The sequence below is a fragment of the Varroa destructor genome, unplaced genomic scaffold, assembly GCF_002443255.2.
Source record: "Varroa destructor unplaced genomic scaffold, Vdes_3.0 BEIS01000004.1, whole genome shotgun sequence".
NCBI classification, from domain to species: Eukaryota; Metazoa; Arthropoda; class Arachnida; order Mesostigmata; family Varroidae; genus Varroa; species Varroa destructor.
Genome location: NW_019211457.1, coordinates 5,172,413 through 5,189,554, shown reverse-complemented (window position 1 = coordinate 5,189,554; position 17,142 = coordinate 5,172,413). Strand labels below are relative to the sequence as shown.

The following is a 17,142-nucleotide window of genomic DNA, read 5'->3' as shown; positions in this document are numbered from 1 at the left end:
ACCTTATAGAACGAATTCTAGAACGGCTTGGAAATCGACTTTACTTCAAGTTCTGCGGGCTCTTTCCGTAAAGCTTTATTTTTTGTTTTTAGTTGAGTGACTTGTTTAAAAAGTATACTCAGCCCCTCTGCATTTCCTGTTGGATATCCTTTAGCATATTGATGTGCGTGGCTTATTTCTTTTTCTTTTAAATGAGGTCTTTGCTGCCCCTTTCAATATTTTGCTTTTGTCTTTGTTACATAAGTAAATATTGAGCTTATCCTGTTGTGCCGTATACTTCAATATCTTTATCAGGCAATATAGTTTATGGTGAGTATCACGTGCACCGAAGTTGTGCTTTTTGTTCTTACTCGGTTTTCGATTTCGACTGCTACCATTAGAATTTCCAAAATCAGAACTAGACAACCGGTAATTGGTGGGCAATTAAAATTCTGTTTAACCTACCCTGAGCTATCTGCCTGGATGCAAGAGGTAACAGAGACGGAGAACTACTTGTCGTTATATGTTACATGAGCATGTATTCATCCGTTATTCCTAGGATTATACGAAAGCCGGTTTTTCCTTAAAATAAGATAAACTTGTCATTGCAAACAACAGTGCGTCTATTTTAGAATTTGGGCGAAGATTAGCGACTAGTTAATCTTTTCGCGCCGCATTTTATCAAGATTGAAATCGACGGTTCACATTATTGCCAGATTTCATGGAGTTTCTGAAAAATCTGAAAGCGACTCATAAGATAAACCGGCAGATTATCAATACGGTTTAGATAAGGAGGGCTCGAAAAGTTAATCCAAATTCATTCAAATTAGCCATTTTTAATACACATAGGGCTTTATGCATAAATCAACGGTAATTTTAGATAGATGAATATTAACTTCTAATTGAGTTATCGAGATAATTTCATATAAGGTTTTTATGCCTTTTTGCACCCTTAGAGTTTTTTCGCCGACCTAAGCGCTTGAATTTCTGAAAGCTTTGGCCTATGCTATTAGCCCACTTGTTGGTGCCAATGCTCAATATTAGTACGACAACTGGGAAATACGTGACCCTGGTAGATACCAAGGATACATTTTTATTATATTGTCAACAAATACTCTAAATACAAATTCGTAGTTCTTCCAATGATTGTTTGGCGATTCGCACTTCAAGTATGGCGCTGTGAAGGTGTCTTCCTTACACTACGGATGATGCTGATAACTAAAAAGATTGCTTACTGTCCCGTGCGAACCATACATTAAAGTGCATCTTGTGCTCTCGCCCAAGCCCGGGACCTTAGGTGGCGCAATAGATACTGTGAAGGAAAATTACTGGCTGTTCATCCGTTATCGTGATTATTTTCAAAATCTGACATGCGTGACAGAGCCAGATATTGTAATCTGTTCATAGGATAAATACAAAACTGAACGAAAGATGTAATTAAATTTCAGCAACATTCATTGGTTATCACAGTGTATATAACGGATTCGTGATCGATTCGTTCGATTAGTTACTACGAACACTCATCCGCAGCAAAACGATTCTGGTGATGTCAAGCTTTTTGTTGAGTTGTTAGTCTCTATGAAAACTAAAATGACAAATGATACAAAAAAGATCTACATGAAAATAAGCAAAAAAAAAAGAAGATTATAAGTGCGATGGATTCTGTAGCGTTATTAAAATTTACTCAATGAAAAAGGAAATAGCAGATCCTAATCTGATTTCAAACGGGCCTTGAAATAAGTACCGGAATGTCGGTAAAATATACACAATAAACCGTCCGCAGGTACTGTTCAGGCCAAAGTGGCAAGGACGGACCTCGTGCAGCGTAATTTTACCAGTCATTGGCAGTCTTCTATTGCTGTATCATTAGGGCCAGCCAGGTTGTGACGGGATCACTGCCTCTGAGACTAGTTGAGTCCGACGTGCATTTAAGGATGGCCGCTACCGAAGCTTGCGTAGCGCAGAGCAGATTCTAGCCATTCACCAAATAATTTAAGAGAGAACTATCTGAGCTGATGTGAATGAACCTCCGTGAAATGACCCGCTAGCTATAATAAATTAAATCACTTTTATTCATTCATAGCTAATCAAAGCATTGCTTTAAATGCGGGCCACCGTTTAGTTATTTAGTCCTGAAAGCAACGGAATATCGAGGGACAGAGCTCTGTTCCCTGAAGTTTTTCTTGGTTGAAGCTTCGCTCTCCCTGGTGAATTGGCCGGGGTGGAGCCCATGCTTCTTTCGCCTGTTTTGTAGATGGCAGAATTTTTACTTTGAAGATGAGGCCGTTACCGAATCACACAAATTTCCGACTTTCAAAAAATCTAGTGTCTATTTTTGCACTGGAGGTTTCCAACTCGAACGACATTATGAGAGCTTTGAATTGTTTCTGGTGGAATACCATAGAAGACTGAAATCGACTCTGGGAAGTTACCCAGAGTCGATTTCAGTCTTCTATGCTATTCCACCAGAAACAACTCAAAGCTCTCATAATATATAAAACGCTTAGGATGTTAAAATAGATATATGCAAATTAAGAGATAAAAAGGATAACATATAATATATGCCATTATAGTTGTAGTTTTCGTCAGTTTCAATAATCACATCGATACCATAAGTCAATTCGTTAAAGGTATGCTTGCGGTTTATAAAAATATTTGGGTCTCTTGGCCGTTTTATTATTGAAAGATCAAAACATTCATATGGGGGTGTCGCGCCCAACTTTGTGGAAAGCCTTATGCACCTATCCTCTTCAGAAAGGGGTACCAAAAAATATTCAAACAGGGAGGCCTTTTCAAATCACTGAGATGTCTTTTTAACATCTTGTATAGGTAATTATGGCTTGCCGGATCGAATACACTGAGCAACAGAGAACAGTTCTCGAACCATATTACAAATAAAGCCGCGCACCGTGTGTCAAAAGAAAGGTTGTCCAGAACTTCCAGACAAGATCCTAGATGGCCTTGTTTGTCTTGTTTACCTCCTAGGATACAAGACACACTTTGCCAAAGCTGGTGTATTTACATTATATAATGTTAGCATTTATATTTGACATTATCGTGTATATAATATTGCATCGTATGTGCATTAGTTATGGCAGTAAAATATTTATGCGATTTTACATAGAATTTGCGCTATCTATAGTAAGTACAGTCTTTCCAAGTATTAAAAAAAAAAAGGTGGTTTCCTTTGTCTTCAAAATACAGACTGCCATCTGAATCTGTGATAAATAATAAATAATGCGTACACAGTTCAATACATTTTTTCTGCCTTGTTTTATTCAATAGCAGTACTAAATAGACTTCAGATATTGAGTTGCCACGGGGCCATTATCAGAGGAAAAAATGGCTCTGAAACACACAAGCTGTGGATACGTACTCTTAAAGTATGCTGGATATTGATATACTATTTAATTTGAAGCTCACTTCATTAATAACTTCGCTACTAACACGGCTTTGGTATATAGTCGTCGATGGTGTTTGGTATCAGCAGGCTGCATAAACCTACACAAAAGCGCATGAACGGCAACACTCACTTATGTATAGTTCTTAACTTGTTAAATATAACAAATGTGAGAACTTTCAAAAAACTTATATATGACAAATAAACATCTAAGCTTATGGTGAAGAGTTCACCTGTTTTAGTACACTCAAGTTGTTGACCTTCGGTAAAAGCACGTACATCTCTGGACCTAGTGGGGTCCAACTATTGAAATTCGACTTATTAAGTGCAGTTTACATCTCCACTTTTGAGCCTGATGCATACCCAGTGACGAGGCCATCACCGTACGAGACAAAAAGTCTTTCTTACATTATTAACAATTTCACAATTTGACAAGATTGTCAACTTCAGTTAATAGAAAAACATTAAAGCGTTGTTTATAAAGATACATTAAGATCAATATGCGGATATTGGCCGGAAGACGGTTTTAATGATCCATTGACTTCACTAGAAGCGCTGAGCTACAATCACTACGCTCAGTTGCTTTCGTTTGAAAAGCTTCTCCTAAGCGAGGAGTTTGAGAGAAAGATAAATTGCTTATGCAGAATCAGTTTGAACTTTTTAATGTTTTGCGATTCTTTTTTTTTAGAAATTGCTAAGGATATAATTATTTACAAGAACCAATCTTGAAAAATGGGTAACGATCTCCAAGTTGTTGTGGCCATGCAAGCAATAATCCTCTTAAAGGGTCCACTTAAATCCTTGATCAATTCATATGCAAGTTATTGGTACTACACCGACAAAAGCGACAGGCATGACAATGGAATGAATGCGGGAAGAAATAATTTTACATGTAAATAGCAAAAGCCACAAACGCTTATGCTTCAGCCTCATTCGCAATTGTAAAAACTTTGAAAGAGATCTGAGGGTTTTATAAATTCACCGAAACCGGTTTCTAGTTTATCCATTCCCTCACACCATTCTTCCATAAGGTAATCTTCTTTCGGTTAGAGAAGATAACAGTAAGACCAGACCAAATAATCTCAAAGTATATATACTTAGTCTAGTAATAAAGTATAATTTTATTCATTGAGTACTGGTTTGTATTTAACAAAAGTAGTATCAAATGGAATAGTGCAGAGACACCAAATTGTTCTGTGAATGAAAAGTATTGCAGAAAACACGGTCAATACAGTTGAGACCTCGAGCATGCAAAAATCAGTGTAGATTTTATGCTAACCTTTTTTAAAAAAACTTGCACTTTTCCATACAGATGAACAAAAAAACAGCTCTTCCAGCAAACGGCTCAAACTAACATAATGCTATTAAGTGCCTAAATGAAGGAAGCTTTGATAATCTCTATGCTCTAGTACGGTCAATGCACGGTATAATAATTATCTATTATTTTGCAGGCATTCTATTATCGATGGGGTTTTATAGAGATGCTTGGTGTTGCATCACTGTACTCTCGTCGATGTGGCGTCTTTACGGTGCAAAAAAGCTGGCTATCTAGGAGAAGAATTGCTAGCCGATTACTTATCTGTTAACCTTGTAATTAATAGTGTGAAACTAACGAACTGTGCTTTATAAAAAAAAACAACAGTAGAAGGAACAGTACGCCTTGAAGCTAGCCGTGCTGCATTAGAAGTTTCAGAATGTTGATGTAAAATCGACGTCGCATTCCCACTCCCTGCGAGCCACAATCAAGTATCTCACAAATGAAACAAAATTTACTTGTTCCTCGCGGCACGATAATCCATGGAGCTTTCTGTGGTGTAATAAGCTAGAATTTTGGTGGACGAAAATCTGAAAACGATTAGTGTTCTAGAAACGTTGGCCTGCTCGACAAGCTTTCGAAACAGCCAGAAATAGTATACCTACGGGTTATAAATACACATAAATAATTGAATGATTAGAGAGCGCGTAACCAATGAGTTATTTAAAGATAATTCAGGTATTTTCTATAAGTTCAACTGCACCTAGTTTGGAGTAACTCAGAATTGATTGAAATCGACTTTTTCGACGCAGATAATATTCTGTATATTATATTAGATCCTATATATATTCTATATATTACGTTATAAATATAACGCAAAATTGAATGCGTGTTCTTAATTGTTTACAGCCATTTTATTCATTTATAAGTCTAGAGATTTTTAAAATAGCTATGCTTTGTTGAAGTGGCTATGTTTTAAGTTCACCAAGGATGTCCCTGACGGCCAAGTCTTTTTAAGAAAAATCAATTTAAAAGGCGTCACTCCCAGTCTTTATGAAGAACGTTGTACATCTGTTCCTTCGAATTTAAATAATTCGAGCAGAATTCTATTCTTCACACTGCCCAATATCGTTCGAGCCTTAGAAAAAAAACGTTTTTCGGCGGTCTGCTCTCTGAGTTGACCACAGTGTGTCTTTCCACTTTCATTTTAGAAAACTGATTGGGTTCAACAAAACTGTTAAATAACTACAGCTGTGAAAAAATTTTCGATCACACAAAGACAAGTAGCTTACTTTGTAGAAGACCGGAATCTTCGTGCCTCCTGAAAGATGGCGATAGCCTCTTCAATAGACTGGGCAGCGGATCATGTAAACAACTGATTCAAAAATTGCCGCTCTTCTCGTGAGAAGATTCTAGCAAAAGCGCCAAGCGGAGACAAATGCGGCCATGATTCAAGGTAAACTAGAGGATCTGCCAAATCGGTCTGGCTTTGAGAATGCTCTGTCGTTATACATAGACCTCTAGACATCGGAGTTAGCATGCGTAATCATAGACATTCTCGCTTGAATTAGTGCGGATGATCTATATGATTTCCTGCAGGGCATGAAAAATGTGCTAAATAAGTTGAAAAATAATATTTGGACCACACTATATCCACAGAGTTGTAGGTACTAAACGATTTTATCAGAAGTCAACAGCTTCTATATACTAAAACAGGCAAACTCTCCACCTGTTTTACTAAGTTTAGATGTTTTTTTAATCATATATAAGTTTTTTGAAAGATATCACATTTGTTATATTTAACAAGTTAAGGACTATACATAAGTGAATGTAATCATTCATATGCTTTTGTATAGGTTTATGCAGCCTGCTGATGCCAAACACCATCGACGGCTCTATATCAAACCCATGCTCGTTATAAACATAATGATTAGCAGCGAAATTATTAATAAAGTGAGCTTCAAACTAAATAGCATATCAATATCTAGCATACTTTAAGAGTACGCATCCACAGCTTGTGTATTTCAAAGCCATTTTTTTCTCTGATGATGGCTCCGTCGCGACCCAAAGTCTACCTAGTATTCCTATTGAATAAAACAAGGCAGAAAAAATGTATTGAACTGTGTACGCATTATTTATTATTTATCACAGATTCAGATGGCAGTCTGTATTTTGAAGCCAAAGTAAACCACCTTTTCTTTTTAATATTTAGAAAAACTGTACCTACTCCGGATAGCGCAAATTTTATGTAAACCACATAAATATTTTACAGCCATAACTAGTGCAAGTACGATACAATTATTATATACACAATAACGTTAAGTATAAATGTTAACATTGTAAAATGTAAATATACCAGAGCTATTTGGCAAAATCTGTCTTACATCCTGGGAGGTAAACAAGACAAACAAGACTATCCAGGATCTCGTCTGGAAGTTCTGGACAACCTTCAAAGAAAGCGTCTATTTTCTTTTGGCGTAGATGAGCATGGTCCTTTTCTGTGACTACCTCTTGAGTTATTCTGAATTGAATCACTTCTGCTTCAGGATTAAATAGTAGAGCATCAAAATGGGACGTGATTAGCGCAGGGTGCTGATGCGCTTTTCCCAAGATCCGGTCCGACGCTACGCAGTACCCTAATTTGCGTTCTTGGATCTTCGCTTCTTTTTTGTCTCTTGCTCAACGGTTTTGAAACCAAGTGTTTACCTGTACCGTGCTACAGCCGATGACTTGTGCGATAATTTCTCTTCTTTTAACGCACAGAGCGCGGCTTTGTTTGTAATATTGTTCGAGGACTGTTCTCTGTTGCTCAGTGTATTCGATCCGGCAAGCCATAATTACCTATACAAGGTGTTACAAAGACAACTCAGTGATCTGAAAAGGCCTCCCTGTCTGAATATTTTTTTGGTACTAATATCCCTTTCTGGAGAGGATAGGTGCACAAAATTTCCAGAACCTAGGCCATCTCATGTCCCTAAAATGGTAGATGCGTCGCCATTGTACACATTTTACTCAGACAACTACAGCAATTTTTATGGTATTTTGAAGGGTTCTTGAATAACTCGAAGTGTCTTAGACTTGATTTGATGAAGGACGGTAACTTCGTGAGCAACACGTTAGGCGACTACAGTTCATAGCCAGTGGCTGTGACAACCAAACGCCGCTTGATTAATCGAGGTCTTGCGCTGTTTTATCAAATATCTTTCAAGTTTTACGCCTGCTACTTCGTTAGTTTAGTACTATTGTTTTAGATGACGAACGATCCCTTCTAGCATAAAGCGAAGCGTGTTTTCGGTTTCGAATCTAGATCACAACATGCCCCAAAGTTTTCTAGGTAGACACGTTTTCACTGCACTACCACAAGGTCACACTCATCATACCTAAATACTTCGCGTCTGACGTTTAGAACAGCCGCTGAACACTATACCATGTGGTTAACGATGTGGCATGTGGATTATATCTGTCCCCAAAAGCTAACATACAGTTCACACGTGTCTTACCAAAGATTTTTTGTTAGACAAGTTACAATTGTGCCCTCGAACGGTCTTTCCCTCTTTGTGGCGGCAACATCAGTGTGGAGTTCATCAGTAGAGCAACGCTCAATACCTACACGTTCTGTAACAAACCGGTGACGCAGCAAGTACGTTGTGTGCAGAAAAATAATATTTTCTTTAAAGATTTGCGGAATTCTATCCTACGGATGATCGAATTGCCTCCAAGGGTACGCCGTCGTTGTACCACCGTTTATATCACGTCTAGTGCTGGGAGAAGCACAAACAAGCGACATCTATATGAATCACGACTTGTCGTTTTTGGTGAACTTCATCTATTTACGTGTCCATTGCGACGCATATCGAAGAGATGACTGTATGAATTATTTTCCCATATAATTTATGTGGAAAAGTAGGCTGGATGTAAAGTGATTCCCCGAAGGTTTGGATGACTAGGCTGAAAATCTAATTGCATCCTATGCTAGGACGAAGTACGTTCGTTTTGTTTGATGTATATTAAAAGTTTTGTGAGGTACGCTGCTTTTTTTTTTGTAAGATGATGCCTGCTCCAGAAGAAATGAGCCTTCCGAAGCGTGCAGGATAGTGTAGAGACCGTAGATGCTACGAAAAGCATCGAGTGTATAGCAAAACGATATGGAGATTGTATATAAACAGGCAACTAATGATGAATATTTCGGAAAAGGTTTTAAGCGCCTGCTTCGAATTTGCTAGAGTCACATGTTTTAAATAACTCGGTGCAAAGACAAAATAAAAGAAGGGTGGACCACTTTTCATATGTCGTATAGAATAAAAAATTGTGAAGATATGTAAAGCAAGACAATCCATGGTAAAACTGATTCCCTTAGGACCGTCATAAGCAGAAAGGCCTTGGGATTACAAAACGTTCTACCCGCGAGTCTCTCGTCTAAAGATGGTAGAGCTGCCTATTTTCGTCTCTTTCCTCGGTGTCCCTACACGATAGTTGTGCTTAATCGCTCGATTCTTGTCTGAACAAAACCATGTTTAAACAACACACCTGCATGAGCTTGTATTTCTAAACGCCGAACGGGGACAACAACGGCAACAAATAATAGGTAAAGTCGCTACTCGTACGAACAGAAACTATAATAATATAAAAGGCGTTGGACTAAAATTTGAATAGATTCTTATTTAGCGCTGTCTCGGCTAAACAAAGAAATGTAAATGCAAAAACCTTTCGAACACACAAACGGATCAGTACTAGCATTATCGAGGGATTTTAGTTCAGCCATACGAAAATGAAAATACGAGATATGGCGTATTTTGAAGATTTCAAAATTATCATGAGTTTGCGCAAAAAACCCTGCAAGTTTTTCAACCTGTTATTGAATGGTAACGCTTCATTGAAATTTACTTAACGAAAAAGGAAATAGCACATGCAAAATCTGATTTCAGGTTGGTAAATCTACCAGAATATAACACAATATGGAGAAAATATCGGCATGTCTTTCGAGCGCTTGCCAACATTGTCAAAACCATCCGCCGGGAGGACCTCGTTCAATGTCACTTTTTGATTTTATGCGGTATCAACAGTGTGATTTTGTTATTGACTCTGAGTAGCAGAGGCAGTAAAATGTAAGTAATAATTCAAATCAATCTTATGATTAGTTGTCAAGGTTCGATTTTGTGCCGGCCATTACATTACTCTGCATCTAGTATTCGCACCTGAAAAGTAAATATTTTGCTTCTCAAACGGAACGCAATATATTTAGATATATTTATTAAAAAAAAAAGAACTCAGGAATTATTTATAAAAGAAAATGCCAAAAAGCGTAGCATAATCTTTTCCAAGCGATCATCGTTCGTTTACACGACGGGGATTTCACGTTATTGTTCTGTATGGGAAATCATTCCATATAGCATGCTGGTCTCTATCTACCCCTCCTCTACCATGTAACCGGGTGTAAAAACAAATGCCAATCTGAACTATCGCTAATGTGCGCACATTTAATATTTTTATAATCTACGTGTTGTGTTTGCTAACATAAATGCTAACGAACAATTTACGTTAGAGCTCACGTCTCTCTACAATTTATATAACCATATACGTTATATATGATTAATTGCACGTCATGTGGTATGGTTATAAGTTCTGTTAGAACGTCCATGTAGTCGAATTCTAGTTCATTGAATCGTAGTTAAAAGAAATCAAAATAATTTCTATCAGCTAAAAAAAATATATATATATATATGTGATATTTAACTTCAGCATTCTATTAAATATTGTCCATTGCAACCAAGGAAATTATAGTTGTTCTTTTTCATAAAATTTACGTTAAATTCGTTTTAAATTTTTTCAACGAAATTTTGATTTCCTTAGTTATTGCTGTAAGCAATGGAGCAAGCCTTGTATGGCAATTCTACTGAATTCCTGATCGTACGCCAAATAAAATGCATATGAGACACTAGATCGTAACTTACCCAATGAAGTTTAAAGTGATGTATCACTGAATAAAAAATGCCATGTCCGACCAACCGTTCTTGCCGAAAATACATAACAGAACAGCAGATGTCATTGTCATAATATAACAATATAATTTCTTCCGACTTATGATTTTTCCGTGTGTTGAAATAATGCCATTGTAAACAAATAGTGTTTGACTTAAAACTTCGTCAAGTCTTTATTAAACACTGAGATTGACTTGTTTGTTGAGAGAACGGTGATAAGCAGTTAAAGTGGTTATGTAGAAACAGCAAAACTAATAATGTTATAAGTTGTTCTCTGATATAGGGGTTACACTTGGTTGATTTATTAAATTCCTCCTCAATAATGGCAATAGATCAGTTTGGCCTCGCTATATTGTTACATTATAACACGATTATATTGCACTTATACCCTGCACCTGCGATGACTATTGTAGGTGGTTGTGACCCATTGTCTTTACATTAGTGCCGTTCTTTGTTGCATCACCTCATCTTCTATACTTTTTCGTTTTTCAAGTTACAATCACAATTAAGTTACATTTTACTCAAATGAATCTTGCTTATCTATTTGTAATCCCATGATTTTCCTATATGCTATATAGTGTAGGCACTGCCCGATCTGCTCATTTATTTCAAGCAGAAATGGGAGAGAACAATTTTTATTAGCGCAATACATTTTTATCTTATACAGCTGCAAGCGATTTACGAATAATATCGTGTATGTAGAAGGTGTTAGATACATATTAAAATCTGAGCAAAGTGTTTGAACCCAGTTGAGGGAAACGAATGCAATATGTTTCAGAATAGTCTTGTTTACGCTGCAATTGACGACACAAGAGATAAGGATGGATTGCATCAACTTATTGTATTAAAGTGTGCCTGGAGAAACAGGTGTCCTACCTGGGCTTTTTACTGTCACGATAGGTATTAGTGGCAGTGAAAAATTAAAATTTATGATTTCTTATTGACTATAAAGTACTTGAGTTATCACCAGTAGTTTGTACTGTACGCTGTGATCCATATGTATGTAAAGTTGGCGTAGAGAATACAAGGGTCCTTTGGGTTAGAATTGCGAGTTAAGCAATCGCTTCGACCGCGAACTCGCAGGCTGTAAAACGTTGTAAGTCCTTTTGTGTCATGTCATTTTTTAATACAGGTGTATGAATTAAGTATGATTTTAAAAAGCGTAGACAGCATTACTTGCTATGACATGCTACGGACACGAGAATAGACGACTTCACGCACCCGTATTGGAGATGGATTTTTCGAGACTAGTATTAAACTGTATTAGAACTGTAGGAATGGCACCGAATATTGTCAAAAGCTGCTGACAAAGAAAAACAATGCAAGGACCTAAAAAGGAACCCGACCCTGAAAACTGAAAGAAATTTTTACGATGAGATATATTGTTGAAAAGAAGGAAGTTTTATTATAACAATGTTTCAGTTGGAATCTCATCATAAATCAATGAAACATTTCGATGGAGGGTACTATGAAATGTCTTCACAAATATTGCCATAAAGCCTGCGTACCCCCAAATCTGGGTCGAATCAAATCTCTCTTTTTGGCCTACCACGATCAAAAAAGAAGATAGGTGGAACACAACAAACTTGTCGGAACCAACTCTCCAATGACCGTCATAACGCTTTGAATAAAGAGCATACTGTTGGTCAAAAAATACCTCGAAGCTGCACTATTGAGCACTTAACCACGAAGAACAGCGTAACTAGAGGTTACGCACATATTACTAAGACACTTAACACTGTCGGTACTAAAAAATATTACGTTCATTGTTATTTTCATCCTCATCATTATCATTATCTAATGTCATTCTTTGGCGATTCACCTAGAGAATAACACATGTTCCAATGGGAAGGTAAATAGTAATATTGATACACGGGCCTGATCGACTAATCGTAGGGCAGACATCAATGTCTGCACTAAAAGCAGTCGATCAGGCCCACAAATTTATTAACATGTCCTAATAAAGTAAAATTGTTTAAGATTTCATAAATCTAAGTCACCTCTTGGCATACTGGAATTGGCGGATTTTTGTTAATTGACTGGGTTATATAACTTACATAAAAAACAAACCACAGCGAGATATTCCATATGAAATTTGCTTTATCTACCTTTAACTGTATAGATAAAATAGCTTGGGATGATGCCGTTGATAAGTGGGGTTTGGTAAGAACATGAATTACGATTTTTTGTTGCTTTTCGATCGTATAAGATGCAAGAAATGCCAAGTAAATCGGTAGCCATAGGTTTTGACATTCAGCGATCACATAGAAGTACTGATCGTTTTGAAACGATGCCAATTCAGCTTTAATCCCTTCTAGATCTCTAGACAACCAGACATGCTTACTTAAAATTAAAAATATATGTAAAAGCTGGATATGGACCAGTACAATACATTTGCGTACGACCACAAAATTAGTAATTTTGTCACCCCAGATACGCGGCGATTATAGACAAGAAATGTATGCCTTCAATTCACGTATTCCATTTCAAGTCATCAGCGCATAATTAATGAAGATATAAATACGGGTATAAGTGAAGTCATTTGACCGTTTTCTGACAAGTAGTATTAACTATATGTAAGTTAAAAGAAAATCTGATAGTCGAACGGCCTTTAGATAATCGGCTAATACTTTGGATTAGAAAAAAGTATCATACCCATCTTCGTGGTATAACACTGCTATTTTTTTTTCAGTCGACTGATGGTAATGATTGAACCTATTTTTCCATTCTTTGTCCAGTACTACATATTGTTATATATTAATTAGAATAAGTAGACTGGCTGTGTAGGCTATATAGGCCCAGTTGGCAGAATGTTTGGTAAGTGAGTATCCAACGGCTTTGTTCTTCTACAAAAGTATTCCAAAATCATGTTGGCTTATGATTCCGCCTCTATGTATTATAGCTAAAACGTCTAGATCTGTAAATTACCTGTAATATCATACCATTGGTTAAAAAACGATCAGGAAACAAAAACATTGTGTTATCTATAGAGTGTGTTAATTCAGAGCTTTTTTAGACTAGCTTAACTAATGATGTTCCGATATTCTTGAAAGGAAGTAATCCGGCTTTGCGAGTCTCATACTAAGCACCGTCACCCGTTGGCGACGTATGTGCGTCAGACAGTCTGAAATCTCTTCAGAACTATATACTATACGTTTAACAACTGTGGCCACCCCGTCAGGATTTGACAAGTGAGTGAAGGTTTTATTACAATAAAATTAATAAAAAATAATGAAAAACCAAAACTGATCAACAGTGTATCTTCAAAGTACACATTCGTGTATGGATTCGCCCAACCACGAGCCCATATACAATAGATTATGGATACTGGCGCGTAGGCAAAGCGTTTTGTCGCCTTCGTCTTCTACCATCCGAGCAGCCATTCGATTGACCATGTCAACAAAAGTCGCTTGTTTCCTACACTCATCGTTCTTGAGTTAATGACATCAGTGACAGGTGCGCCATTCCTAGCGTATATTTACAGTAATATGAGCAAATATATATAGAATCATGTCTTCAGTTCTTATAGTGTTGTCGTTGTAAATAAACGTGCTGCTAAAATCTTGATCGTGTAGATAATGAGTCCAAAGTTTTTTGATGGTTTCAATCATCTGAGCTGAACTCGTCCTGTGGGTCGTCTTCTTTGTAGAGTGCACATACTAGTTTTCGCATCCCCTTGAATAGAGGGGTGAACCCATATTGATATATATGTCACGCTTTGCTCTGATTTCGTCGCTACTGGTATCGGCTCTCCTATAGAGGTTTACAACACGTTCCATTTGTTGATAGTGATCCATGCAGATGGGAAGGACAGAGATGACGGAGGAGCGGTTTAGAGATGAATCGCGACATTGTAATTGCTACGACAGGTATCACCATTAGTGTCACCGTGGCGATTCACTTCTATCGAACTGCTAAGGTCCCGCGCAAATGCGATGTGCATTTGTCCGAGCTCGTCGTTAATACGGCGGGTTGTTCGAAGTTCAACAGCGGGTTCCTTGCGACTCTCCTATAATCAGAGCAGAATAGAAACATGCAAGCTACATTTTCAATATAAATATCTTGGGTGCAGTCAGTGTGATTTAAGAAAAAAATATAATCCTAGCGTATATCTGTATCGGCATTTGAAGTATCTTCATTTCTTCAAAAATATCTAAAAATATCAGTCTTTCGCTGAATCAGATTTCTGTTAGACGGCAAAGCCGGATGCATTAATTGCCGTTTTCATGCAACAGTTCCCATCCAATAGATGCAGGTAGTTAGCAACGTACTTTATACATATAGGGTGTGATGGTGTAGCGGGATGTGTTTGTCTACAAAATTTACATGGAGTTAATGGAAGCTTGACACGGGGCGTATATACAGTTCGTTTCGTGCTAGAAAAGCCAGCCATCTGAAGCAATGCTTAATAGTAGCAAACGTAAAACTCGAAACACTTACAGGAAGGCCCGGTACCCTTTAACGTAATAATTTGGTGCTTAATTTTCGATTATAGATGAGCATATTAACAACGTTAAAAGAGGGCTGGCTCGCTCGCATCCTTTGACTCTTTTGCCTACGGGCATTTATAAATAGATTACGCTCTACGATTAACTATTTAATATTTTATTTGTATTTATTTGCAATAATATGGGATATTTGCAATAATAATAGGAATATGATTCTTTTAAATGCCCAAACACGCAGCTTGGTGACGCGTTACTGCCCAGTATATTGGACGTGCCAGTCGTTTTTGTTTAGCTTAAATGATGAAATATATCGTAAGCCTTTCAAGTTAAATTATATTAAACGCTTTGCTCAGCAAGCACAAAAATATCGAAGAGGAAACAGACTTACAATGCCACTGAGATGTAAATTTTTGTTTAAATTCTTTTCCATGTAGCAGCGTTCGTCATTTACTATGGTCTCATCTTGCTTAGTGGTCTTGAGTCCCCGTTTGGTTTCGTTGCTTTCGCCCATAACGACCTCCTTGAGGAACAGAATGGTTCTCTCACAGAACACCGTGGCCAAAAGCGCCGCAGCAAAAGTCAGTACGAAGCTGCCCATTCCATTATAGAACTGAAAAGTGAGATACCACGGGAAAACTCTGTATGTAAGATGTGCCAACAAAAACTAAAAAACACATGTTATCAATTGTCCCGTAGGCGAAGAAGACAAAGAAAAAAAAGTCAATTACCTATATTAGTCGTGTTAATTATGATCTAGGGCATATCGAATATAATTTCCCAAACACAAGACGTTTGAATATTTAGCAAAGTAGTTATTTTACAAACAAAAATCGGAACGTTTCTTTGAATTCATAAGGACACTGCTTCTGATTATGCTAGGTATATATACTAAATTCATCTTCAGTGTTATATGAGTACATGTAGTATTAATCATTTCTTTGTTTGTAGTGCACACTTCAGCCGCAGATACGTCCACTGAGTACGTAATATATGGACGCATTTACAAGAATCTATTTCGCCATGCTAGGCACTTCGCTAATATTATACCTGGGGCATAAATGTTATATGCGTGCGTTCGTCAATGGTCCACATTCTGTGCCAAATCAACGGCACATGCATCACGTACATGGCATACGAGAGACGTGAAATTGGAACTAATGCCTGGTAACCAAGGATCGAATTCACTATACCTGTAAAATCGCGTCAAATTTCGTGAACGTTAAAATGATACAAGTTGAAGAAAATGCTATATTATTGATCCGGTATGAATTAAATGAATTAAATACAGCTTCATCTTCAGCCCAAGAAATCCCCGTATCTACAATTGCTTCTATCGCTATTCATATTAAGGTAGAATAATTTAACAAAAGTAAACTAGCTTACACAGTAAGTGCTTCTTTAGTAGCTAGAAAGTAATCTGTAGGTTTAAATAGGTGCTAAATCAGCACGGGCATCAACCTACCGCCACGTCCGGTTGTGCAAGCAAAGACTACCCAGGCGAGTCCACCGGCCCACAGGGAACGATGGGTGGACGCATAGAGTGCAGAGATCCACTGCGAAGGTAGTTCGCCTGCCCCCCAGTTTTTCGTCACGAAAAGCACCGTAAGCATCAAGCTTGTCGCGAACGCCCAACCCAGTATCTCAACAGTCTACACGTTGCCAGCGATTACATGCAAGCGGGACAATAGTTGATCCAACAAAGTATGCAGTGTTAAAAGCAATCAATATTCGTTAAAATAAATGCTAACCTTCCGTTGATTGCAATTGTCGTGGATGTCTTTTTACTATTGTTATTATTAAATTCTATCTGTACTAACAGCGCTTAGTTAAGAAACTGAAACGCCAATGAGTTTTGTTGTATAGTCTGCTAGACATCTGCTTACATTGAATCCCGGAAAATACTATCGCTATATAGAGCGCTGATGACTTTGTCATATTATTTTGAACGCTGCCCCGCCCCCGCCTTACTTACGGGTCAGCGCGCTTGTAAATGACCCCATTCATTCACGTGTTTGTATGTTCCACTTTTACAAAGTTGCCACTTCATAGAGAATCGGCTGTTAAGTCCGCAGTATCATACTC

The 17,142-nt window shown here is 37.5% G+C and overlaps 1 protein-coding gene across 6 annotated transcripts in view; it reads right to left on the bottom strand.

Moving 5' to 3' along the window:
- Positions 1-6,745: 6,745 nt before the first annotated feature.
- LOC111249143 (nose resistant to fluoxetine protein 6-like) overlaps positions 6,746-17,142 on the bottom strand; it is a 119,219-nt gene continuing 108,822 nt past the window's right edge. For 4 of the 6 annotated variants that reach the window (XM_086986009.1, XM_086986010.1, XM_086986011.1 and 1 more), the window contains 5 exons: positions 16,523-16,709; positions 16,108-16,250; positions 15,449-15,670; positions 8,135-14,621; positions 6,746-7,475 (listed from right to left, as the gene is read on the bottom strand). In XM_086986009.1, the coding sequence (XP_086842135.1) occupies positions 14,445-14,621; positions 15,449-15,670; positions 16,108-16,250; positions 16,523-16,709 (729 nt within the window). In that variant the 3' untranslated portion in view covers positions 6,746-7,475; positions 8,135-14,444. Of the gene's footprint in view, positions 7,476-8,134; positions 14,622-15,448; positions 15,671-15,978; positions 16,251-16,522; positions 16,710-17,142 lie in introns of those variants that run through there. The other 2 variants (XM_022802597.2, XM_086986013.1) reach the window with 2 other exon arrangements.